The 26,268-nt window shown below is 45.8% G+C and overlaps 2 protein-coding genes across 2 annotated transcripts; one reads left to right on the top strand and one right to left on the bottom strand.

The window, feature by feature from the left end:
• Nucleotides 1-107: 107 nt before the first annotated feature.
• On the bottom strand, nucleotides 108-7,306 carry NPHS2 (NPHS2 stomatin family member, podocin). Its single transcript, XM_054212884.1, has 8 exons — nucleotides 7,002-7,306; nucleotides 5,263-5,366; nucleotides 4,268-4,340; nucleotides 3,880-3,962; nucleotides 2,818-3,021; nucleotides 2,023-2,078; nucleotides 1,103-1,181; nucleotides 108-386 (listed from the first exon to the last, which is right to left on the bottom strand). The coding sequence occupies exons 1-8, from the start codon at nucleotides 7,276-7,278 to the stop codon at nucleotides 108-110; spliced, it is 1,155 nt and encodes a 384-aa protein (XP_054068859.1). The 5' UTR covers nucleotides 7,279-7,306.
• Nucleotides 7,307-9,075: 1,769 nt separating this feature from the next.
• Nucleotides 9,076-25,681, top strand: TDRD5 (tudor domain containing 5). Its single transcript, XM_054211796.1, has 12 exons — nucleotides 9,076-9,083; nucleotides 9,748-9,977; nucleotides 10,984-11,412; nucleotides 12,210-12,310; nucleotides 14,837-15,057; nucleotides 15,996-16,202; nucleotides 17,680-17,746; nucleotides 18,709-18,909; nucleotides 20,194-20,355; nucleotides 21,581-21,730; nucleotides 24,120-24,336; nucleotides 25,162-25,681. Exons 1-12 carry the CDS (start codon nucleotides 9,076-9,078, stop codon nucleotides 25,410-25,412), a joined length of 2,244 nt encoding a protein of 747 aa, XP_054067771.1. The 3' UTR covers nucleotides 25,413-25,681.
• Nucleotides 25,682-26,268: the final 587 nt, after the last annotated feature.

The raw sequence follows: 26,268 nt of genomic DNA on the forward strand, positions 1-26,268 counted from the left end.
GCCTCCAGAACAGGACCTGCCAGTGGGCTGCCAGTACATCAGCCTTTTTGCCCCTCTCTGAGCAGGACTGACCAGGGGCAGTGTGGCAATCATTTCTGGGACAGGTCTTAGAGCATGGGTGAGTCCTTCTTGTCTTCCGAGCTTTCTGGGAGCTTTGTAGTAGCTGTGAGGAGGCTGCTCACTGCCGGAGGACTGTGGGTAGCCGGAGAGACCAAGTTCATGGCATCCAAAGGCAAGGGCAAGATGAAAGCAGGAGGTTTCTCTGCAGTAAGGGAGTGCAGAGCATGGAGGTAACGGAGCTGAGCAGCAGCAGGGGCACTGGACAGGATCTCAGCTGCCATCCGCAGGGACTCAGAAGCAGCCTTTTCCGCCTCAGCAGCGATCACCTACCAAGCAGGGGAACAAAGAAGGGTTCTGTGAGGCTGGGAGTAAGGGCGCACGGACTGTTCATTACAGAGGGAGGTTGCCACCATGATATTCCCAGGGCCAGTGTGATTCTAACATTCCTGCTCTCTGAAGATCTTGGCGTGTACTACACCTCTGTATGCTCCCAAAAGTTTGGGAGCTCATGTCTAACTTGTTTTTACTAGGCCCATCAGGGCTCATAATTGGGCATACCCTTGCTGCAAAAGCATGGGAAAGGGCAGCCCCCAGGCTAGGCTTAGTGGGGGGATGCTGGACACCAACATTATCCAGGCTCTTGAGCAGCTCAGTGCAAGGGATGGAGACCAGCCTGGGCTTAGCAAGGCGCAGGGTACATGACAGTGGTGACGGCCCTGCACTGGGCTCCTAGAGGAGAGTGAAACCCTGAGGAAGAGATCTGTGTGGGGATCACTGTGGGCCCAGGGATAACCCCAGACCTCTTTGCATATCTTTCTGTTCTACCTGTAGGCCAGGTACCAGATCTGACACTCCACTGGGCTGGCCTGGACTTCTGCTGCAGCTCCGCTTGCTAGACACAACTTTTGAACAGGAATAGAAGCAAACGTATTTTTCCAAAGCTGCACCCTTGTGTGGCATGTCCCAGGGACCTTAAAGCAGGGGTGGGAAAGGAAGGAGGGATGCTTTGGAAAGAGATGAGAAGTATTCAGAATTGGCATACCCGCACTTTGGCCTGTCTCTGGGCCTCAGCTTCCACAGCCAGGGACTGCCGGACTTCAGCAGGCAGCTGCACGTTGTTGCTGGGGTAGTAAAGGACAGGGATTAGCTGAGCTTTAGGCTTTCCTGGCAGCACTGGATGGTCAATCTGAGGCTTGAAATGGGCTCATCAGTCAGTGTCTGCAGAGCAGTTCACTCACGTTCTTTGCTTCCTGGGTCTTCCTCTTTGCGTGTCTCACTTTAGCCTTTTACCTCCATTCCCATCCTTCTTTTCCAGCCTGGTTTTCTAATGACCAGGCTTGCATGATCACTAGGCAGCAGAGAGACCTCTTCTCTCTGTGCCTCTGAAGCATTAAGTCTAAGCTCTCTCCTTGTGAGACAGCAGAGAATCCACTGGGAGACTGCTCTCAAGACAGGCACAGGAATTTCCTTCTGCTCACAGATTTACTCATTCACTGCTTGGCTCTCTCTTCCATGGCCCTCTATGTGACAAGCAAGTCCCACCTTTCTGCATGGGCTTCTGAGTGATGAGTCCATCCTTACCTGTGCTAAGACCTTGGGGCCTTTGATCTAGAGTGGGACACAGAAGACTCAGTGCCTGCTGCGCCTCTTGGGCTACCAGAATTGGGTGCAAACTCTGTCTGCAGCAGCAGTGAAATGGTGATGACATCCCAGCTAAGGATCCTGCCCTGGCTGTCAGTGCAGGATCAAGCACAGTCTTCGCATGTGGAAGTTTTACATGAAGCAGAGACTGAAAGGGCTAGGGAAAATAGGAAGGCAAGAGATGAGGCTCTACCTTCTGCAGAATGGCTGCAGGGAGAGAGCCAGAGGTAAAGCAGAAGAGGACCAGGCATCAGTGAGCAGGGCAGGACAGGTACTTGCAAAGTGCCAGGGAAATCTCCTCTACCAGCATTTCCTACCTACATTTCTGTTCTCTCTACTTTGATCCCCCAGCAGCCCGTGACCGCATCCAAAGCCACCTGTGAAGAGTAATATTTTTAGAACATGGGGAGAACACCAGCTCTGGCCTAGTCCCCTTACAAGGAGTAAGACAATGCAGGCACATTAATTCAAGGCAGTTAACTGCAGGACTGTAAGGCAGATTTATTAGGTTTTGTGTGCTACTGTGTGAGGCCCCTCAGAAATAAAATTAATTTCCTCACTTTACTTCTGATTTGTGTTTGCGCCAGGGGTTTTGCATGATTTAACTAGTCCATACTGGTTCAAGTATGGAACCAATTCAGTTGCCCAGGAAACATTCAGTTCCTGAGTAGTGTGATCATGTACACGTATCACAGACACAGAGAACTGCTGCTGGAGATCCCAGGTATACTGGTTTTATGGCAACTCACTCAGGTTGTAGAATACATTTATTGTGAGAATCTCCTCTCTGGGGTAAGTACTGATGCTGGGGTATCACAAAGCACTGATGAAACTCGTGTAAGTGATTCCTTCATGTCCCTCGCACAGTACTGTCTGCTACTCACCATGGCTGCCTGTTGGGCCCACACTGTATATCCTTCCCCAAAAGTGATACGAATTAAAAAAAAAAAAAAAAAAAAAGAAGAAAAATCTCCCATTTTTCTGTGAAGGAGAAACATGTTGTTATTGTACCCTTCTGCAAACCAGTGTCTATGATTTTGAGAGACTGATCACTAGAGTTTCTTTGTGGAGCCTCAGTTCACCCCTTGCTCTGCTACCTCCCCCCTGTGGAAGCACCTTTATCTCCTGACTGATGCTCTTCCTCTCCAACAGAAGTTCAGAGAAGGCTCGATGTGCCAGGAGGCGTTTCGTGGTGGTCTGCACCAGCAGCTGGATGGCACTGGAGATGCTGGTCAGGGTGGTGAGGAGAAGAGAGGCATTCTCCAACCGGTAGTAGCAGACAGCATCTATCTCCAAGGTAACCATGTCTTTGGTCACCACCTAAGCAGAAGACAGTAGGGGAGATGGAGCTGGTTCTGACAACTCTAAGGTAGCACAGAAAAGCACACAATTAAGAGAATGATGAAGACTAGCTGGATGGCTAAGTCTTTGTAGTTTCTACATCTGCTACTGCCTGACCTTGGGCAAACTATATAATGTCTGGATCTCAGTTCCCTGAGCAGCATCTTTGTGTCTGTCTCCTCAGTACAGCTGCTGAGCTGGGGACTGTGAGTAGGTCGTCATCCTACACTGTGTTTCCCTGCCCACTGCTGCCTGGTCCATTGCTGTTCTGAGAGCGCAGGCTGTGTCCTGAGGTGTGTGCTTGGTTATTGCATCTCCAGAAGGATTTGCTGTACACCATGGGGATGAGCCTGGAGATGCTACCAGGCAAGGCCAGTCCCACTGGCAATGCAGCAGCACAGACAACACGTCCCAAAAGGAGAAGAGGGGCTGTGGCTAGAGAGGTTGGAGGTTCAAGGGTTAGAAGCAAAGGTGCAACCCTTTCTTCCTCCCAGGCTTATACAGGAGTGGAGTACATCCCTTACATCATTTTAAGATCTTAGTCTGAGTTCCTGTCCTCACTGCATGCACTCCTCAGCATGGTGGGTAAAAAAACCTGGTCCAGTATCTCTGGCCCAGCCACTCCCTATTGGTCTGGGTTACCACTAAAGCATGTCAATTTGAATGGAATTAAAAGCAGTAGTTTTAAAAAACAATAAAATTCACTATGGTGAATTCTGAGGTGTTAGCGTTACTTTGAGATGTTTTTTCAAACTTTTCTATGCAGGGATGAAGGCTGGAAGCATAAGGTACAACGTTAAAGAGATCCAAAAATTAATATGGGGGGGTCAGCCATACCTGATGGAAGGGGATCTCTAGGGTTTTGAGGCGGAGGTCTATCTTGTGATATGTGTCCAGGCAGGGAAGGAAAAAGAAAAGGCCTGTGGGAGGAAGAGAAAGGCAGCTGGTGATCATCAGAACCACAGAAATTGCCTTTCCTGCTCTGGAGAACAGGGAAGGGTTTGGCATGTAGAACTACAAAGGAACGGCAATACATAGGCTCAAATTCTGAGGCTGCTCCTGTGATGGGAAAAGCCATTAGAAGTTATTGGCCCTTCAGAGGAAGGAGTAAAGACATCCCATCTCCTGTCTGGCCATGCCTGCTTGGAGGGCACCAGCATGTGAGCTTGGTAGAGCATGAAGAAGAGGAGTGACATGCCTGGGGAGAGCTTAGTAAACACCTTACCAGGTCCTCTGGCTCTGCCAGGAAGGAGATGCCCAAGTCGGAAAACAATGGCTCTCTCATACTCCCGCACCACCTGCAGAGGGAAACAAAAACTAGGTCAGAGAGGAAGGTGTAGGACTGGGGAAAGGGGCCTCACCGGTATGGGAGGATGTCTGTTCTGGGAAAGCCCTGCAAAGGGAGAATTTCATGAGGTATGACTTAGTGGAGTCAGCTGTGACTGAGTCCATTTACCCCTGCAGAGAACCTGGCCGAGAACTGCTGCCTGCGTGAGCAGTGTTGGAGCAGCCCTGTGACAGCCCAAGATTTGGTGAGAGCAGCCTGTGTTAGAGCTACCCAGGGTTTCCCAGGAAGAAGCCAGCATTCTGCTTCCTTATAGCCTGGCCAAACTTGAACACCTTGAGCTAAAATTTTGCATGTTGGTTGTTAGCCTCCAAGGGAACCATGTGTGCTTGTGCTCACATGTGTAAGATCTAAATTGTAATACTGACATCGAGAACAAGATGCATGTGAAATTTCCTGAGAAGTGGGAAACAAAATATGCCTACTTGTAGCCATGCTAGAAATCTGAGAAAAGGGGAGGAAGAGGGAAAATCTGATATTAACTGAGAAATCAATCTCTTAAAATTTTTAATTCAAAACCTATTTACCCTGCTGCTGCAGTGTAGCCATCTCTGGGCTGGCTAGGATGAAGGTTATGTTTGAAAGTTAACAGACCTGCAACTTGTTTTAAAAAAGAGAAACTTAAGCCCTTGTCTGCTGATACTGATATTGCAGCAGGAGTATTTGGTAGGCAGTGACTGGATCCCTGTGCAGCCCTCTGTAGCAGCAATGTATCGTAAAGGGTACATAAAAATGAATGATGAGTTGAAGAAGTGTAAATAGAGCCTTAGACCAAAAAAGCTTTATGCTCATGTCCAACGCATGCTGAACCAGTGAGTTACAGCCATGTGAGACACCGAATATTAAACGTAGAGAGGCCCCATGACTATTCTCACCTTCATGCAGAACCAGACAGAAATGGGGAAGGTCATTATGATGAACAGGAAAGACAAGATGGTCAGAAGCCACTCACAGATGCCCAGACCCGGAGAGTTTACACCTAGGGAGAAATTCAACATGACTATGTTAAAAGAGATCTGCTCCCAAAATACTGATGGCCTGACAAGTCCCTGCACAGACCATCTTTAGTGTTGTCCTTTGCCTAAATCCAGTGTATGTGAACCATTTGGTTCTCTCTGGAGCTGTGTTAAAGAATACTCCCTGCCCCATGTGGCCAGGAGCTGCCAGGATGGATTGACAGATTTTGTCTCTGCTTTACTGGCAGAGATTGAGCCGTTATTCTCCATAGTGCCTTGCCTAGAGAGCAGCCTTTAGATTGAAGACCTGTGGCCACCAAGCAATGTTTAAAGGCTTGGAATGGGCAACTTGTTGGCTGCGCTGGGATCCCAGAAGCTTATCTGCCAAGATAAGCTAGTGGCAAAGAGAAAGATTGTAAATAAGAGGCAGCTTTCAAAATGCACAGCCTGAAGTGCCCTTCCCTATCAGAGTATCTCAGGTCCTTTTGGAAGAGGATTTCAGTGGCACCCCAGCTCCCTAATACAGCAGGACCAAGCCACTGGTGCTGCTGAACTCTCCCTGTGCTCTACAGCAGTCCCACCAAGGTGCTGGAGGCTGACTGGGGTGGTAAGCCCCATGTGAGTATTACCTTCTACATCTCCCCAGAGTGAGTATGGGTCATCTTGATCTGGCTGCCCTTTGTTGTGCTCCTGCCTGAGGGAAAATCTGCAGGTATGGCATGAAACTAGATAGATTACTTCTGGATGTACCTAGACCCAGAGGGTGGACCATGTTTTCCAGCAGTGAAATTAGCATCTCTGCATCCCTCCCATTTTCTATCCTTTCTAGCCATTCCATCCCTGCCCCTTTGCCGCTGGAGCTCTCTGCAGAGCCACCAGGTCCTGAAACCCCTGGAATCCCAAAAATCTGCGTTATCACTATAGCTCCGCAGCACCACTCATTAGCTGGGATTCCTGTAATTGAGGCAGAAAGAGGCAGTTCTGAAAAATTAGTCCCCAGAGAGACAGAAGCAAGTCTGAACCCCTTTAACTCTAGGGCAGCAGAACTGCTGGCATGGAAGCAGAAAAGTAATGCTGGCTCCTGTAATACACATCCTGTAATACAGCATCTGTGGTGGTGCTGGGTCCAAAGAGGCCCAGCCATCTTGCAAAAAGACTTGTGATGCTTCCTCCTGTCGTGGCAGGCTGGGAATCTGCCTAACCCACGGTCTGGAGAGGAGTTGCTCTCTAGGGTTATCCAGAAAGGGAGCTACAAGTGTGCGCTTCAAGTGCAGTTCTTCCCTGCAGTGCAGTTCTTTGGGTTGTGAACTGGCATTAAGGCTAACTCCATCTACCTAAAGAAGGACAAGCAAGAAAAGGAAGAGAATAGAACATGATCAGGACTGGGGAGCAGTAAGCTGAAACATAAAGGATGCTGGGGATGTAAATGCTTGTTGCAAAGTTCATTGCTTTCCTAGACAGCGCTGATCAGCCTGGACTGGCTGCAGAAGCTGGCTGAGAGGCTGGCCGGAGTCTCCCATATCCTGTCCTGAGGATAACTACATGTCTCTGCAAGGTGGGTGTGCTGACACTCACTGTGCAGACAGCAGTCACACTGTGACCCATGCTGGGTCAAAAAGCCCATAGCTTTCCAGCCCCTTCCCTTCAATAAGCCATACCTTCCTCTTGCTGCTCGCTGTCCAGCAACGCCATTGCCTCCATTTCTTCATCAGATATCACATCATCTACATCCACCACCGTGGATGTGTGCACCCTACCGTCAGTCCCTGTGGTGCTCTTGATCTCCTTTGCTTTCTCCTGCTTTATGTCTCCCCTTCCTTTGCGACCTTCTCTGCTGCTCTCCTTCTTCTCTCGTTTGCTCTGTGTAACTGGGGACTCTCTACGTCTCCTATGAGACTCCCTGGAATTGCTCCGAGACCTCTTATCCATCCTCATCTGTGCCGAGGAGCATGCAGCTGCCTGTTGATGAATCCTACAGATGCCTGTAGGATGAATTCGTGCTTGAATTTATTGCTGCAGGCAGGAAAACTAGGGAGGGGAGGAGAGAAGGGGAGGTGTCAGATCCAGGAGGTTTTTTTCAAGTTTATCCCACGCTTGTCAGACATAATGGACAGTGAAGTGAGCAAGCTGTTTCCCAGCTGCTCTGCTCTTGTCGCACACTGCTGTGGAGATGGGAAGGAAAGTTAGACTTGGACAGGGTGGACTCCAGGAGGACATTCTCTTTATATCTTACTGTCTTTGGAAATAAAATACAATCAGAAGCACTCACATGATTTTCAGTAGATGGTTTCTACAAAGCTGTTGAAAAGCAACCTAAACTTTTAGACTTGACTTAGCCACTTGTCAGACACGTGGCTCCAAAGACCTCAAATGGTGGGAGTGGCCCAGAGCAATAAACACCAGGGTGAAAAACCTTTACTGATGAGACCAGTGGCTTCCTCAGAAGTGCTTTGAGGGGGTGTTGCAGGTAATGGCTGGGTGAGCAGCATCTCACACTGGTCTGCTCTCTAGAAACCCTTTGGCTGGCACAGTGGAGGGACATTGGCAGCAAAGTCCCTCTCCCTAGGGTCACCTCAAATTTTAGCAGGGAGGGAAATTAGCTGGTCCCAGTTCAACCATGAACTTTCCTGAATGGGTGCAAAGCACGGAGGCCAGTGCAGGGTTAAAGCTGCTGAATCTAAATTGACAAAAGAGTTTGTGCCTAAATGCCTCCCTAGTTTTCTACAGCAGGAGTGTGGCAAACATAGAAGCTTTTTTCTTTTCATGCCGCACAGCCTGTGGTGACATCTGCAGAAACCTCTGCTCAAAAACTCTTTTTATACAGTCACTGACTATATTAAAGAAACCAGCACCTGACTGGAAATCAAACTACAGCAAGACAAGGCTGGAACATAAAGCAGTGACTTCCCTCTCAACAGGGCAGTGCTGAGCTCAGGGTCCCCCAGTCTCTGGTGTGGAGGAGCAGCCGGAGGGAGATGGGTAGCTCCCAGCCAGGGAGATGCTGCTCTTGTTTTATCACGGATTCCTCTTTTATGAGACTTGCGGCCTGCCAGGAGTCAGGATATTGCAGGCAGGGAGGGCAGGAGCACCAGCTGCCTGCCTTCTCTGCTCCCTCGTGCAGGTCACCAGGGAAGCAATGGAGGGAGAGGCCCAATGACAGAGGAGAAAAGTTGGGTGGAAACGGGGCGTTAATTAATAAATTCATACGGTATCTGGGTTTGCTCTAGAAGTGCTCCAGAAACCTTTTTTCACTTGGCCAGCGTGGGTAAGATGGCCTCCAGCTGCCGAAAAGGGTAGGTGGCCTTTTTTAAGTGGCAGCAAAACAGCGCCTTGGGCCAGGTTTTGGCCAGGCTCCGCTTGCTTTTCTCCTCAGACGCACCCGGTGGGACGTCCGACGCTCCTGACTCTTTCGCGATGCCACAGCTTTTCCTGTCAGAAGGGGGACGCACCTCACGTTTCCTACCCACGGGCAGCAGCTCCGGGAGGGACCCTAGGGGTCGGTCCCCACAGGACATGCTGTCACCTCCCGGCCCCGGCAGCGGGAGGCCCCTCAGCTGCCCGACCGGCCAACGCCCGCCCTGGGCGGGCGTTGGCCGGTCGGGCAACTGAGGGGCCTCCCGCTGCCGGGCCCTCACGGCTCCGCCCTCGCGCCCCGGAAAGGCGGGAAAGGGAGCGCGCAGGCGCAAAAGCGGGGACGTGGGGGCGTCGCCGCTTCGTGAGGGAGGCGGTGGGATGGCGCGGTGAGTGGGGGCGGCGCCGGCAGCAGTAGCGATCCTCCCTGGGGTCTCTGTGTGGGATGGTGTCCCCCAGGCTGTGCTTTTTTGGGGCGTGGGAATGTCTCTAGGGAGCGGTGGCCCTCTGGGGTCTCTGTGGGGGAGTCTCCAGGCTGTGGTTTAGGGGCAGGGGAATCTCTTTAGGGGGCGGTGGCTCTGTGGGGTAGAGAGGGGAGTCCTCAGGGCTGGGTTTAAGGGCACAGGGGGCTCTTTGAGGGGCGGTGAGCCCGTCGGGGGCGCGTGTGTGGATCCTCAGCGTGTTGGGTGTGCAGGGATCTGTGGAGCCGCAGGGTTTGTAGAGGGCAGGGGTTTAGGGGTGTACTAAACTCTGGGGGGGAATGCAATGCGTGCAGGGGCTGTCGTCCCATGGGGACAGACAGCGAATTCAGGAGGAGCTGCGATCTTTGCTGGGACAGTAGGTGCCGAAAGGGTGGCAGCTCCAGGGGTTGCAGGCAAGGGAATACAGGAATTGATAGGTAGTGGCTGTTAGTGAACCTGGCTTGCTGCCCTCTCCACCCCACCCCCCCCCCCCACCCCCAGCTTTTAGCTGCTAAGTGGTGAAAAGTCTTTTGCCTGTATTTGAGCAGCTGCAGTACAAGTTGTTTTCTGCTTGCTTTTGTTGCCCCTTTAGTGCAGACAAGGCGCAGCTTATGGAGACGCTGAAGAAGGAGGTGAGATCGCTGCTACTGGCTTCAAAAGAGGGCTTAACCCCAGCACAACTAGAGCAAGAGTACATGGCCATGATTGGCAAACCTCTCCCTCTATGTGACCTGGGCTTCCAGTCCACCTTGGAGCTGGTGGCAGATATGCCTGAAGTTGTCAGAGTCTGTTCTTACGAGAAAGGCACTTTTATCCTCAAAGGTGAGGTGTTGTTTCCTTATGGGTGGAGGAATTGTTTGGAACCACTTACTGGTGTGTGCAGGATGAGTTCCCAGAGCTGTAGGTCACACTTCTCTGTTATTTTTCTCATACAGCTCTGTTTAATTTCTTGTCTTTGATGTTTCTTCCTGTATTTTGATCTGCCTTTTAATGCTTTTCCGTTCTTTCCTCCTGAAAAATCAGAGGCTTCTAGTTATTTGAGTACGTTTTGCTTTCTGCCCTTAACTTTAGAAACTGCAGTAACATTTCTTATGGGTACACTAGAACTGGTAAGCATTGCCGTTCCTGTAAATGTAGTCTACAGCGGGAGCCAAAACCAGGGATGGGGCCTCTTGGAAGAAGCTGTAAATGTCTCCCTACCTGACCCCATAGGAATTTCAGTATGTCTCAAAGAAATGTTTTCATTTTCTTTTTCTTTGGGGAAGAGCTGCGGAAACAAATGGTAGGTGCAAAGAGTTGACTGGGAAGGGTGAAATGATATTTTTTTTTTTTTTTTTTTAGAATGCTACAGAAAGACAAGAAAAAGTTGTTTAAAAGCATGGAAAAGACCTGGGCTGCTCCCCAGGGAGACCTTGCCTGCGTGGGTGGGCGCTCTATAGCGGGGGTTTACTGTGATTCTGGCTGAAAGGAGCAACGAGCAATTTACTGTTTTCCCAACAAAACTTGCAGCAGCTGGATTTCCTGTTGTGATCCTGTATCCAAGAATTTGACCCATCTTCCTACTTAGATCTGGATTTATAGGGATGAGGAGGGTGCAGATTGGTTGTTGGCTGTTAAAAATCGTTCAGTCCGTATTTACAAAGGAGAGGAAAAGTGGTTGCCCTGCTGGAAATTGGCCACAATTCAGTGTGGTTGCTTTTGAAGGAGACACCAGCTTCTGAAAAGGGTGGAGGGAAGAGGAAAGAAAGGAAAGAAGAGCTTTGCCCATGTGGAGCTTTCAATGGTTTGCTGTTTTAGTTGTCTAATAGTTTATTTCTTTTTGTTGTAGCCATTGCAGATGAGACCACCAAAGCGATTGCCAAACTGGTTGCTAGACAGCGAAGTGCTAGGGCACGGAGGAGTGCTGCTGTGAAGGCAGGAGCTGCTTCTCCCTCTAAGAATCTGCAGAGTTTCCCTCAGAGGGGCAGGGCTCCTGTCCTGCCAGCGACGGTGAAGGCTGAGCTGCAGGATTTGCTGAGTTCCTCACCACTTATGCTCTTGGACTTTGATAAGGCCTTCTTCAGACGCTTTGGCCGGGCATTCCAGTACACGCAATATGGATTTTTCTCCATGCTTGAAGTCCTCAGGAGTGTGTCTGATATCATTGTGGTTGAGCAGACAAGAGCAGGTTCCTTGCTGACCCTGAAGAAGTACCTGGCAAGTGAGATAGAGAAGGAAGAGGTGCCGCAAGGTGAGGCAAAGGAAGAGGTGCCGCAAGGTGAGGCAGTGTGTTATTTAACCGAAAGCATGTAGGTCTCACAAGCACTGTGGCAAAGCAGCTGTGTTTCAGGGGGATTTTGCTGCATTTACAGTTGCTGTAGTAGTCTCAGTTCCCCTAGGTTTTAGCACAGAAGGGCTGTGTGGTGCTGCAGGAGCAGCTGTCACAAGGGAGTTGCCTTGGTAGCAGAGAGCTTAATTAGAAGTTTTCTATACGTTGCCACTGTTGTTTGGTGTGAGGTGAAAGAAGGTATGTTTAGCCCGTTCAGAGAACAGACTTCCTGAATGTGTGTATAGGACTGGAATTTCTAGTCATTCCAGGCAATAGATAACAAAACTAGAAGGATCTGCTGAAAGTCTGCTCTGCAGGCTGGTAATGCCTTTCTGATGTGCTTTTTGAGACTGAAGGTTTAGCACTAGTCTGAAAGGCACAGCTACAATGTTCCACAAAAGAAGAGACTGCAGATGTCCTCAGTGTTCCCATAACAGCTATGAGAGAAGGTAGAAAATCACACACATTTCCTGCCAAATTCCTGACTTTTCTGGAGATTTCTAGCAATTATTTAACCCTTAGCATGCTTACAAGAGCAAGTGGTTTTTGTTATGTTTTGTTTTAATTTATTAATATAGTGAAAGATGCCCCTCAAGTGAATCCTGGTGGCTGTGAATGCTACAAGATATGAGGAAAATGGCACCAGTGCTTTCAGACTTTCATTTTCAGATGTCTTCTTTTTCTGCTTAATATGTAACACTGCATCAGTCCCACAAAGAATAACAGCCAAATTATTGTCTTTGCAGCAGCACCTGCAGTTGAGATGCCTCCTTTGGAACCCAGCTGTGAGCCAGAAAGCTTCCACCTGTTAACAGAAGAGAAGTCAGAGCCAGTGGAAGCACAAGCAGTAGGTTTGGGTGATGGCCTCAAACAAGCAAGTGGCTGGATGAGCGATCTATAGCTTTATCATGTTCTAATCTGGGTGGTGATACTCTTTTTATTGCTTTTGTTTCTGTTGAGTTTGTATTGCTGATGCGCAGCTGCTTCCAAAAATGTTTGTACTTCTTTTAGATGAGTCTGGATGTTACCAGATTCATACTGACCTGGTATGTAGCTTTATATGCCATCCAGACTAGGTCTTTTTCTTGTCTCTTTCTGGTCTTGAGATCTAAGTTACAGATCATCTAAGGTCAGTTAAGTATCATTGTGCTCCTTGGTAATAGTGGTAATGCCTTTTGGTGTACTTACTTGTAACTAGACTTTAATAACTTTGCTCTTAGACTAGATGTGTGAAATTCCCCCTGCTGCAGTAGGCAGGGCTTAAGTGTCAAGCAACTATGTGACAGAGCTGGGGAATGGTCCTCAGAGACCTTGATTCCTGCAGTCTCAACTCTGCTCTTTGGTTGGGACTTTGAAAATTTTGAGATTTTGTTTGTTTGGGGTTTTTTTTGTTTTGTTGAGCAGTGGGTTTTTAGAAAGGGATGGAGAAGAGCAATACAGAAGCACTGAACTACCAAACCTGGTTGGTAGAATTTGTCCATTTTTTTGTTTTGAGCATCTTTAGGCCTTCTTTTTCTCAGGAAAGTCCTCCTACTGGGAGGTATTTTCTCTGCTGAGCTCATCTTGTGCCTGTATGCAAGCGTATGGTTAGAGGGCATAGGTAGGGAAAGGGTCCCAGGAGTTCTTCCTGACTTTGGTGTTTGATGTACTGATGAACTTGGATGCGTGGGACTATGAGTTGGGTTTTGTGTGGCACTTCATAAAACATACCCTTTAGAGATTTTTGGCAGGCTCTTCTGATCCTTTAAAGAAATTTTAGTTTGGTGTGATGAAGTTCACAGGGAATTCCCTTAGATCAAAGTCTGCTTGTGGGGAGGATGTGGTCCTCATAACCCCAACCTCAAGTCAGATTTTCGCTCCTGTGTATTGCAAAGGGAACCTATTTAAAGATCCTAGCAGTATAAGTCTTGGAAGGTGTTTGTACAGCTAGTATTCCTCAATGAAACACCAAGTTTGCTGTTTTGTTTTAAAAAATCCCTCACAGGGAGGGAAGCAGGTTGGAACGTGTTACTTTGCATACAAACAGTTGTTCATTGGGATGCTTTTTTGTAAACATGTTTTTAAGTACACATCTTCTACATCTTCCACAGAGATGTCTTGTTGACCCTACCAATGTGTGAGCTAGATTATAGAGATCATGTGTGCATGTAACAGTCTGATATTCTCAGAGCAAAGCTGTTCCTTAGAAATGCCATTATTCCTAGGCACTTTTTAGAGGAAATCCTGAAATATAAGGTTTTTTAAGATGTTATGCTGCTGCTCAAGCAAGAATTCCCTCAGTTGCACTTTAACTCAAAAATGTTAACTCACTATTTGACTCAATGTTTTAGTCAAAATTTTTAACTCAAAAAAAAAATACAAAATTCAAGAGCATTAGCCCTTGCTCTGTCTGCAAAAGGAGAGACTCTCATCTGCTTCTTTAAACAATGGTTAAAAGAGCCAGTATTGCAAAACCCCATTGTTTGCAGTTGAATTTAGCCAAATAAGCAATGGGGGTGTGCTGGAAGACAAATTTCCCATGCATTGACTGATGTATAATGCACTGTTAACTTGTAGCATATTCATGACGAGTAAAGCTGAAATATTTTTTTGACTTCTGATAATTGGAGGAGTGCTGCTCATTGGCGCAAAAGAAAGCTCTTGAGGCAGTGAAAGTAGCTGATGTGTGGTTAAGGTTCCCATCTGCACTAGTTCAAGTGAAATAATGTTTTCAGCAGCTAAAGAATAACACAAAATTTTAACCTGTACTAACAACTCACTGTTGTACAAATTTGTCTAGAGTGAGAAAAGAACAGAGTTTGTAGGTTTTGTTTGGTTTTATCCTTGGGAAATAGCTCTAGTGTGAAAGTGAGATGCATTTGTGCCTTCTGTCACTTCTGAATCATTTTCAGATAGAGTTTTGATGGTTCAGTCATGTGTTCCGTCATGGTCACGGAACACAGAAATAGCATCTTTTGGGTAAAATCCAACAAACAGGTAGGTTGTGTTTGGTTTGGTCTGTTTGGTGTGGGTTTTTGTTTTGTTCTGCTTTTTTAGCAATAGCCATTCAATACTTTTGTCTAAGTATGTGACACGACTTCAGTTCCTCTCCTTTATTCCTTGCAGGAATATGAGCAAGGTGTTTTTGTTGCACCCCTCTTTACACTGGAGGGAAGAAAGAAGGAAGGAGGAGAGTGAGTGTGAAAATGAATGTTTCTATCTCAGGGAAAGTTTTAATCCAAGTTTGCAAAATTTGTTGGGATTCTCTGATACTCAGTAATTCACAGATCCTCAGGAAAGCAGAACTATTTTTTACCTTAATGAAAAGGCCAGTCATGTGTGTTCAGTGCATGACAAGACATCTGAGTGCCACTTTCCTCTTATCCATTTGTAGCCTCAAGATTTGGAGCAGTCCTTGCTAGCCACATTGATAATGACTCCAGAAATCCCCCCAGATGCTGTTCAGGACAGAAGCCTTTGCAGTTTACCACCACTGGAGACAAGGTGCTTGGTTGGAGTCTTTGTGGAATTCATTGCCTCTCCAAGCCAGTTCTACATCCACATCTGCAGCAGGGAGACATCTGATAAACTGCAGGATATGATGTTTGAGATGAGGTGCGTACGTGCTATGCTGATTCAGTACTACTACCTGTTGTGAATGTGTTTGTGCTGAGGGAACAGGGCACCCAGCTGTTAGTTATGGTCACTGCTGGCTCGATGACTTGATACAAGGATGACGGTGCTGTACTGAAACATGTATTCGTAATGCTTACTCATTCCATTCATGGTTTTTTGGCTATGTCCTAGACAGTCCTAAACTTTAAAAGCTGGAAAAGTTATGGAAAAGAACTTCAGGGTTCCTTTGCACCTCCCTGTTGTCTGTGCTACTGTTGCCTGTGTGCTCTGTCGAGGCTTTTACTTCATCTCCAACAGTTATCAAAAAAGCAACAGGTAATAGGCCTTCGTCATATCTATATTTGAAAGCAAAACCCCATCAATGGCTTTGTGTCAGTTACATTATGCATTTGGGATTCTATTCCACCATGACCATACTACAGCTGCTGTTAATTGTGTGCCAAAGTAAATGCTTGATGTCCGTGGGGCACATGTAAAGTGTGATTACAGACTCTACGGGCAGATACTGTGTATATTAGACAGTACTCCAGAACCTGGTTCTTAAGAAGCACTGACATGTCAAGGTAATGTTAAGAATTAATGACTAGAATAACTGTATTTAGCCTCTGGTTAATCCCCATTAACTTTTTGTTGGACCCCAAGAATATCATTCAAGTGTTAGAAGCTTGGGTTTGCATTTTTTATTGTCATTTCAGTTTAAGTGTAGCAGAACAGAAATGCGGAGCATCTATTGGGGTTGGACTAGATGACCTTTGAATGTCCCTTCCAAGCCAACACATTCTATGATTCTATTAAAACAACTCATGAAAATTCATGTCATGGGGACTTTGAGAAATGAGGATTCTTCTGAAGCCCTGTATATTTCTTTGTTCATCTGCATCCTACCAAGCACGGTTTTTTGTTACAATCTTTTGCAGACACTGTTACTCAAATAAACTTGTTTCTGATCGTTATATCATGCCTGAGTCTTCAGTACAGCCTGGACAGCTTTGCTGTGTAATGGTCTCGAAATGGTGGTACCGCGTTATCATCCACCGTGTGATCAATGACCAAGAAGTAGAGGTGTTCTACCCAGATTACGGAAACCTCGAAATTGTCCGAAAGTCTTGGCTGAGATTCCTCAAGTAAGTAAATTAGACGTGGGTGAGAGAATCACAGAGTGGTTGAGATTGGAAGAGACCCCTGGAGGTCATCCTGTCCAACCTCCCGGCTCAAGAAGGGCCATCTATAGCAGGCTGCACAGGACCATCTTGGGACATTTTTTGAATGTCTTTCAGGATGGAGACTTTACAACCTCTCTGGGCAACCTGTTCCAGTGCTTGGTCACCCTCATAGTAAAAATGCTGCTTTCCAGCCGGTCAGCCCCCAACATGTAGTGGTGCACGGTGGTATTTCTCCCCAAGTGCAGGACTTCGTTGAACTTTGGGGTTCCTGTCTGCCCATTTCTCTATCCTGTCGAGGTCCCTCTGAATGATGATAGCATGACCCTCTGGTGTGTCAGCCACTTCTCCCAGTTTTGTATTATCAGCAGACATGCCCCATCATCCAGATCATTAATGAAGATGTTGAACAGTATTGGACCGGGTTTGATCCCTGGGGTACGCTGCTAGTTCCTGAACTCCAACTAGATTTTGTACCACTGATCAGCACTCTCTGGACCTGGCCCTTCAGCCAGTTCTCAGTCTACCTCACTGTCTGCTCATCCAGCCCATACTTCATTAAGTTCTCTGTGAGGATCTTATAGGACAGTGTCAAAACCCTGACAGAAGTCAAGGTAAACGATAACCACTGCTCTCTCCTCACCTACCAGGCCAGTCATTTCATCACAGAAGGTAGTCAAGTTGGTCAAGCATGACTTGATTAGTCCATGCTGACTACTCCCTGTCACCTTCAGAAAGACATCCTGGCATGCAGATTTCCAAGAAAGAATCTGTGTTTTTATTCCATAATGGTGCCTTGCAGGCACTTCCTTGCTTCCATGCTAATGCTTGAGGTGATATTGTTTAAGACCTGTTTTGCTCATCAACCCTGTCCATCACTCCCTCGCAGTGACTTTGGGCTAAATTCTTTCCTGTTTCTGCCTTCATTCCTCAGTCTTTCCTCTTGCCACTTTCTGTCACTTTGGGGCAAGCTCCCTAATCCTCCTTCCTGGGTTCTGTGAATGGATGTAAACATCCTCCTGAATGGACATCCATCCAAGTGGGATGCTTATGCAGTGTCAGAGGTAATTATTCCTTTCTTTTCCATATTTGCTTCTTCCCTCTCATTTGCCTCTATTTATTCCTGGCCATTGACATTCTTTGGTTCAAAAGTCATTGCTCTCTGTCCCTAACTTTGTAATCATAAATAAGGGATTATGATGCGAAGATGCTTGGGCAAGGGAAGGCATAAGGGATTAGTTGATATTGCTATTTCTGCTGTGCCCATTCTCTGGCTATAGAGTGTTTTCCAAAGCCGCTGTTGTGTTTCAATCATAAATGCAAAATCCAATATGTGCCCCTATTCTGATTTTAAAACCCAGAAGAGGAGGAAGTTCTGCTTTTCTGACTGGTTTTGCTCTTTTTTTTGCTATAATGGTGATGGCTTTGTTTTGTATTGTAGGTGGTGCTACTTGAAGCTCCCTGCTCAGGCCATCCCGTGTTCCTTGGCATGGGTAAAACCTGTGGAGGTCTGTGTTCACATGCAAGTTTTTTTTATTGACATTCGTATGAGAGCTATCAAGTAGAGGTTGGCTTTTTCCCCGATAAGGGCAAACATTTGGATTAATTCAGGTCCCATTGATGTTTACAGCAGAATTGCTGCTGTTACAGTCAGCAGAGTATGGCTCTGTAAGTCTCTGTCTCTGCAAGGGATTGCCATTCCGCTGTCTGTTTTCCTCATGATCAGAGTATTCTTGCTTATATTGTTGCAGAAACAGATAGCTGCTGTTAAGCAAACAAACAAACCTGTTTCTTCCACTGACAGTAGTTCTCTACGGTCCTTCTGAAGTCTTGGTGGATCCAGCCCTCTGTTTTAAAAATTTATTCTGTGACAGAGCTTTAAATGAGTTGATTTGATGCAGTCAGCATTGCCAAAGAATTATAGAGATCATAGGAAAGTTTCTTTGTGCTGGGAAACCTCTTGGTTAAGAAGCCTGAGGAGGAAAGCATGTGATCAGAGTTGCTTCTTCTGTGTTTTAAAGACAGTATTTTTAAAAAAAGTCATTTCCTCTGTTCTTTGGAGGTTAAGGAATCACAGTTTTCATTGTGGTGAGGCTTAGATTCTTCTTAAAAACTTTTGACACTTTTAACATTTATAATCACATGATTCCAGGAATTTAAAAAACAAAAACTAAACAACAACAAATAACTGTGTTTTAGGCAGTTGTGGCAAAATCACTGGTGAATGCCATCAAACGATGTTTGGAAATATGTATTTAGGATGAAAGGGCATTCCCAGCGTAACTAGCATTGCAGGCTTTGGGGTAGGTTGATTCCCAGTGCTGGGAAGCTTGTTGGCCTGACTTCCCTGTATTTGCCCTTAGCCTGACCTAGCTTAATTGCCTTTTTGACAAGTGCGCACAAGGGAAAGTCTCAGGCAGTGGACGTTGGTCTGTTTTATAGTAACTTTATGTTCTTGTTTCTTCTTCAGGATGCGTGGTCCAATGCAGCAACTCTCCTATTTAAAAAGCTGTGTGGCTCCAAGCTACTTGTGGGCATCGTGGATGAATATGTGAATGGCATTTTGCATCTCTTCTTGTGTGACACGTCCACTGAGGAGGATGTCTACTTCCACTGTGTCTTGAGGGATGAGGGATGTGCTGATGTCTGCGGGGAGAACGTACCTTCCCAGGTCAGGAGGGAGGCGTGTACTGCTGAAAGGAAAGGCAGGGGAGGGATCGATGGATCGATTGTGTGCATGTAATGGGAAGATCTTTAGCTTGAAGCAATAGTTTTGTGAAGAGCAAAACTGGTATTCCCTGCTGTCCTGCAACTTACCATTTTGTGACTGCATCCCATGGTGTCTAACTCCATGGGGAGAGCTTGCTTTTTGGTTAAGGTGGAATCTCATGATATCTCTATGGAATCTCTCAGCAGAGATGTTCTGGTTTAGCAGAACAAATTATTTTCATCCTGTCTTCTAACAATGGATTAGGTGGTCTTGATTTTTTTTTTTCCTAAGTTGATTAGCTTGTTAGTATTGCAGATTCATCTGGAGCTGACACACATCTTATATAAATAACATGAAAAAGTAAAATAGCTGTAGATCTCATCTGGAATTGAGAGGTTGTTAAGAGATGTGTTAGTTACTTCACTACTTGTTAATTCCAGCAAGTTTTGTTAGTCATAAGTTGATGCCCCTGATTCATCCAAACAATTAATGAGAGTAAGTTGATTAGATTTTATTGTCTGATTTAAAGTAGCACTGCATAGTGGCAGGGGCAGTTGACTAAGGAACAAGATAGTTAAATACGTTATTTTGGCCTCTTCTGCTCTAGACATTGAAGACTAGTTATGCCATTAACAAACTGAATTATGGAAATGGTCTTGGCTTAAAAGGTCTCTTTGCTAGTGAAATGTACAATGTTGGGCAGCGTAAGCATGGTACATTGCATGTTGTGCCTTGGACAGACATTCAGGTTGTACGCCAGTGTAGAGAGCACTTAAGATTTAGGCCCATCTATGTCATTATCTGAATGTCTCAGCTCAGTTTCAGTAAGAACTGTGTGGATATGAAAACCCTTAGAAAGGTACTGCCACAATTTCATATCTCAGCAGAAATTCAGGCTTTACAGCCTGGAGTGCTTCTATCTGTTTTAATCAATAGATGCAGAATGGGTGTTTTGGCAGGATTAGATCCTGTGATTGTATTTTTGCATGTGTATGTTCAATTTTGGGGGGAGGGAGGCTTTGCTGAGTAATTTTCTTGCTGGAGGGAGAAGAGTTGATTTTTGTAGTAAGACAATTTCTGCAAGAATTTGGAGCTTTTTTTTGTGGTGGTGTGCTTCTTCATAAAACCTGTTAGAAATTTGCTGAATCCTCTTTGTTCTTTGGGGTAGTTACAATATGGTTTTCTTGACTGTACTGTGGTTTGTAGTGGTCTTTTGTTTTGTTTTTTTTTGTTTGTTTTTCCTAGGGATTTGAGGAACTGAATCCTTCGGCCTTGTATGTTCGGCCCAGTGAAAAGCAGGAGAATGCTGAACTGGTGGAGCCAGACCTTTGCTTGCAGCAGGAATCTCTAGATGCAGACGGTGAAGCAGCACGCTCAAAGCTGGGCAGGGCTGAACTGTGTGACCAGGTGAGAATTTGACTGTGGCATAGCTATCATTCAATGAAATCAGTTCCAGGGGTTGGTTAAATATGTACTGTTTTAGTCCCATGCAGTTTTTTTGTGGAGTTGTTTACTCTTAAGAGTAAAAGCTAGTGTAATGTTAGTAACTTGTAAAGTAGTCATTTTACCTAGGTTTTGTTTTAGCCAACTGCATTTCAGTGCTGGAAAACTCTATATAAGCTGTATATCTTGGATATTAATGGCCTTGCATTGTCGATACATCGTCTGAACTGGAGGTCCCAAACCAGCATCTTTATGTATTTGGAAGAAATTAATGACTGAGACTCTGCAAATGTGAGTTTATTGTGATTTTTATGGAAAATCTGGTTAACTGTAGCAAGATATCCATATGTGTAAATGTCAGATATAGCTGGCTATTTGGAGACTAGAGGAATGTAGATGCATTCAGGTTTTCTCCTGTCTGATGTGGAGGATCTTAGAATCCTTTTCCAGAAAGTGCAGTCTTCTAGATCTCTCTTTGTGTAAGACTTTAAACATTTCCTTCTCTGCTATTCTGTTTAGTTGCCCGAAACAATTCCTTCTCTGTTATGCCCAAACCACGACACTTCCTTTTTGCATTACTAATGTGATCATCAGCGTCAATTATAAAATTCCTCAAAATGTTTTGAACTGGAATGAAACCTGTCTAATATGACACTTGTGACTGCTCAGCTAGCATTTTCTGGTAACTCCTCTTCAGCAGTGGGGAACTCCCTTTGCATTTTCCAATCTTAGATTTGCCTTGTCAGGATTAACAACACCGCCCCACCCCTCTGGCCCTTAAGTGCAAAATGGCTGGACACTGTTGTATCAGCTCTGCTATGTTAGGACACTTCTTCATGGTAAAATTTCTCAGAAGGCAGCAAGCAATAACCAGAAAACATTGCTTGAATAAAACTATATTTTCCGAGTGATGAATTTTACTGTGGAGGAGAGAAGTTAAAGTGACAGTTAGTTTCTTGCCCACATTATTTCCCGTCCTTCCATGTTTTTTCTGTCCTTTCCAAGTAGCCCAGACTTCTCCAAATAGAAATGTTAAAACTTCAGAGCAGAAGAGAAAAGTTCCTTTGCATTTCTCTCTCTCTCAATCTCTGAGAGGTATCATTTGGTTGCTCTGTAATTTGCTCCAGTGCATCCTGCTTCCTTCTCCCCACACAAGCTGTACCTTTTGTCGCTTTGTCCATCTCCTCAGCAATGGCACCTGTCTGCTAAGAAGGAGACAGAGGATGGTGTGCAGATGCTTTTGGATGAAGTGAGTGTCCCAGGAGCAGCAGACCGAGAGCCTGAACTTGCACAGGAGGATACAAATGAAACTCTTACAGAGCTTGTGGCAGTGGTTAAGGTAGGAGTTTTTTTCTCAGCTATTGCTGTTGAGAGGGGTTGTTCTTGTTTTTAGATTCTTTAAGTAACCCTTTCATTGCTTTGACACGTATTTTTTTTTTTAAGTGACTGACAAAGAAATGACTGACTATTAGCATGGGCTCAGAGCTATACGTTTTTCTCTTTGCTGTTGTTTCTGGTGTTATTGATGGTACACTCGTGCTCCACTGGCACGTCAAGGTATTTGTGGAAATAAGACTGACCATTTCAGTGCTTCATAGATCAAACTTGGCCCTTCTTCATTCCTCTACTTCCCCTCCGTTCACAGTCCTGAGGGCTACTGTGAGTAACTGGAAGTTATTGTGGGACTAGTCTGAATCACACAGCCCTCTCTTTCTAAGTTAGGAGGATGGGTTTGGGAAGGTTGCGGTTTGGGCTGTGATTTGAGAGATTATGTGGCACTGGTGTTGCAAGTTTACTTCTTATAGTGATTAATGATAAGTCTAACAGGGCCTGCAGCATGGCATTTTGTGAACGCTCCACTCTGGGTTCAGTGGGGAGCCAGTATCACTCAGGATTTGTTGAGCCACAGAAGGCGTTGCAGAGCTGGAAATGGGAGTGTGCCTACAGGGTTTTGGACAACCACAGCTCCTTACGCTTCTGGAGGTTGATAGTGGCTGGAGATAGCTCTGGAGATTGTTACCTGAAAGGGGTGGAAAGAAAGCAAGCTGGGGAAAAGGATCTTGAGGGAATTTCTGGTAGCAAGCGTGAGGAGAAAGTGTGATGAGATGGAGGCAGGTGGGCAGATAGCGATTGGGTCCTCGTGAGCTGACTTAAATGCTCCCCTGCAAGTGTTAAACTATGTGAGTTTCAAAGCACAGGAATTTTATAACTGGATCAGAGAAGTCTTGGGCACATTTTCTGTCCCTGGCTGTGAACTCTGTTACAGTATTCAGAAGAGGTGACAAGAATTTCTATTAAGAAAGACCGTGGGATGAAAAAATAATCCTGCCCGTAGACATTAGGGGGGAGAAAATGCATCAGTCAGCTAGTTATGAGGACAGACAGGAAGGTTTCCTTTCTCTGATTCCTGCTCATCGCTTGGCCTCAGGGTTTTGTGGCACTTAGAGCATCACCATTCCCTCCCTTCCAGTTTTCACTGCTCATGTTTTCCGTTTCAATGCTGGTGGTCTTAATTGTGTGAATTAGGAGGAGAAGTAGATACTTCCCTACTTCCTTGCAGCACTCTCTAGGGTACCCTGTCTCATTTGCCTCTTCTGTAAACTGAACAGCCTCTTTTAATTATTTCCATCCCAGCTTTTTCCAGTGCTAGCAAACGTTTTTAGTGTCCACCCTTGCACCCTGTCTGCATCCGCTGTGCCGCGGAGTGACAGTAACACTGCCTGTCCCACAACAAGGATAACCTAGGTGGCAAGAGGACATAATAATAATCTTTTAACCCTGTTGGGTTTTGGGGTTTTTTTTGTCCTACCATTGTGTTTTTTACTGCATGTTAGGCAGGGGTTTTCAGGGGACTGGTGGTAGCAAGCTGAGTAGTTTGGTTAATTGGACTCCTGTGGTGCCTGTCATTCAAATTATTCTATCTTGGCATCCCGTCAGCACAGAATTTCTGTTGCCCAGCCAGGTAGCGCTCCTTGCAGCTTCGAGAGGGTCTCATAGTTCCTTTGTGAGGGCCAATTTAAATTGCTTAAATCTGCTTGTGTAAAAACAATGGTTTTGGTCTGGGCCAATCCTCTGAACACGCTCTTGACAAAGGGTGAAGCACCTCTGGATGGTGACTCACCCCTTCTGAAGATGGATACCTTTCTTCTGCTGCCTTGACCAAAGAAGAAGCCTAGAGAACAAGCACCTAATTTTTTAACAGCTATGGTTAGGAAAGGTGAATTGCTTCTTGTCTGTCGTTCCTCTATTTTTCTCCTCCGTGCTGTATTAACAAATACAAACATTGGCTCTAGTCCCTGTCTATGGCTGAGACATGGGTGACCATCCCTGGAACTTAAATTTAATTTGTATTATTTGCAAAAATGCAGAGGGACTTCCAGTGACTCGATTCCCACTCCCTTGCAGAAACTCCCTTTGTTGTTGCCACTGTGTGTTCTGCGTGGGGCTGCTGAGAGATGAGCCAGCTGTTAAGTCTTTGCTAAGACGTGGTGATTTGTATCTTGTAATAATCTGTCACTCTTTTCAGCTTGCTGTGCAGGAGAAGCTGCCCTTTGGCCAAGGTTGTGAGTAACAAGGTTTTTTTGATGGGTTGGTTTTTTTTTTTAATCATCTGGTTGCTGACATTCCAGTTCTTTGTGGACTTTGAGAGATAATAAAGATCAGGGCAGCTAATGAACTGAGTGTGCACTAATCACACCCTCTCCTGAGTTTTTTGTATACATTTGCAGACACCTCATTCTCTTGGAGAGTCCTCAGTGCCTGCTGTCTTATCCAAGTCAGTGGAAGACACTTACACCTCCTTTATCTACTCCAACCAACCAGCAGAAGTGAGTCAAGATGACCCTGATCAGATAGAAAGATTTTCCAGCAAGGCCCAACTTCCCGAAGCTGTACATCCCTCTGTTCTACTTATGGCAATACCATTTATGCTGGACAACCGTAACAGTACGAATAGATTTGTCAGTAAAATTTAACACAGCGAAAAGCTGAGTGGTCTGTTACTGTGCTATGAGTCTTGTACTCACTATTGGGTGTGCTAGGACTGGTGCTGCTTCTTTACTAGAACAGATGAAAATGTTGGTATTTGTGTGGGATGGAGATGTGACGATAATGGCTGGATGCAATGCATCGGTTTCACCTTTGCGCAGCAAAATGATTTTCTAAATGTTTAATGGGAACAAATGAATTGAGGGTTATTTCTCTGATTTTTTTTTTGGTGTCTTTTCTAGACTTTCTGCTGCTTTCATGCAGAAGTCTTTGTTTCTCCACTCCATATGTTAGCCTGTGCTCATTTCATACTTAGAGTGTCTCAATCTGTCAACCGTAAGGGTCAAAAACGTGTTTTAACCTTGTAAGGCCCCTGTGTGGGTGTTCATCTTCCATCTCCCAAACGATGAAAGAATTCACAACACCCATATGAGAGTTGCCCGATTTACGAGGTAGATTGACTTGCCAAAGGCAGTGCCTGTTTGTGCCTTGGAAGAGAGCTGTCTACTGTCTGTCTGGAGTGGAGGCAGAGTTCTCCAGACAGGAGCTACTCAATTCATATCTGATCTCCCACCTCTGGGGAGACAGGGGTGAGCACTGGGAGGAGAGGGAGAGAGGCTCTTGGATTATACTGTGTCAGGCTCATCAAATAGATGTGCGGTAGAAAGTCCTCTTGCCGTGACCTGGTAAGGTCCAAGCAAAAGGAATTTGAAGCTAAACTGGAGCTCTTAAGAGTTGCCAATGTAGATACCATCTTTCTTTTCTGTCTCCCTCCTTATGCAGATGAAGAGAAAATGAAGAATGAAGACCTTTCCAGGGGTCTTGCAGTTGGCCTGTGCCATGCCAGTGGGCTGTCTGTCCAAAGGCCGTCTCAGAAACTGTATGTCCCTCCTACCACGCTATCTGCAGTGTTGGCAGCTGCACGCTTAGCCACTTCCAGTGACTACTTTCAGTGGCCCCCCAAGCCTGAGACAGAAGGTGTGAGAAGAGGGGAGAAGCTGGAGCTGGAGAAGCTGCTGAGGAAGGCTACCTAGAGAGCAGGAAAGGCTCTCTGTAGGACTGTGCTGTCATTTTCTTTTTTTTTTTTTTGTTTTGTTCAGAAAAATTTAATCCCTTGAAAAACTTGGAATCTAACATCTCAGATGTGCCCAGTACATGTGGTAAATGTTACTTTCACTTTGAGGAAAATAGTTTGGGTTTGTTATGCTGGTGGTATACTGATTTATTGTTCCTCAATGTAATGGTTCAGGAGAGCATCTGAGTGTCACAAATGTTATATATCCTTTAAGTTTAGGAGAGGGAAACTGGCTACCTATCCCTCCCTCAGTGAATGAGCAGTTTTGATGTTGTGTGGGAGATGGTTTTGTTTTTTAACACCATGGATGCTCTACACACGCCTTTCTGCTAGGAGAGGTCATTGTATCCCAGCTCAGGCCTCAAGTGCTGGTAACTTACAAAAAGAAACCTCCTTCCCCAAGAAAAAGACGCTCTTATTTGCTGATGAATTAGATTGCCATACGTATGGAGCATCAGGAATCCTGTGTTACAGGTATTGAATGAGATCCATAAACAATCCAGTGAGAGAAAGCTTGATGCTTGATGTTGGCCATGTTTATGTAGCTCCTTGCTTGTGTCAAGAAATCCTCTTGGGCTTGAGTTTATTAATGCAGAGAAAAGCTGTGAAAATAGAAGTGCCATGGTTATGAATGCTGACGTTCAGCTGTTTTGCTGGTGCCTAGACTGTTCCTCAGGTCTTCAGAGGCTTCAAGGGCTGTTCTGTGCCCGCCTGCAAACACAAATGTGCCAGAGGTATGCTATACTGCAAACCACCAAGAAAAGCTCAAGAAAGGGTTTAATATTAATATTGTAATGGCTAAAAGCCCAGCATAT

This window comes from Rissa tridactyla, chromosome 8 (genome assembly GCF_028500815.1).
Source record: "Rissa tridactyla isolate bRisTri1 chromosome 8, bRisTri1.patW.cur.20221130, whole genome shotgun sequence".
In the NCBI taxonomy this organism is placed as follows: Eukaryota; Metazoa; Chordata; class Aves; order Charadriiformes; family Laridae; genus Rissa; species Rissa tridactyla.

What these genes read in the sequence shown, in the direction of transcription:
- NPHS2 (XM_054212884.1), bottom strand. Translation starts at nt 7,278, where the DNA reads ATGAGGATGGATAAGAGGTCTCGGAGCAATTCCAGGGAGTCTCATAGG. An exon ending in CTGTCTGGTTCTGCATGAAG is followed by an intron (nt 4,341 to 5,262) that starts GTGAGAATAGTC and finishes TTCCCTCTGCAG; the next exon opens with GTGGTGCGGGAGTATGAGAG. An exon ending in AGAGACAGGCCAAAGTGCGG is followed by an intron (nt 387 to 1,102) that starts GTATGCCAATTC and finishes CCTGCTTGGTAG; the next exon opens with GTGATCGCTGCTGAGGCGGA.
- TDRD5 (XM_054211796.1), top strand. An exon ending in AGCCAGTGGAAGCACAAGCA is followed by an intron (nt 12,311 to 14,836) that starts GTAGGTTTGGGT and finishes ATCCATTTGTAG; the next exon opens with CCTCAAGATTTGGAGCAGTC. An exon ending in TCTTGGCTGAGATTCCTCAA is followed by an intron (nt 16,203 to 17,679) that starts GTAAGTAAATTA and finishes TTTGTATTGTAG; the next exon opens with GTGGTGCTACTTGAAGCTCC.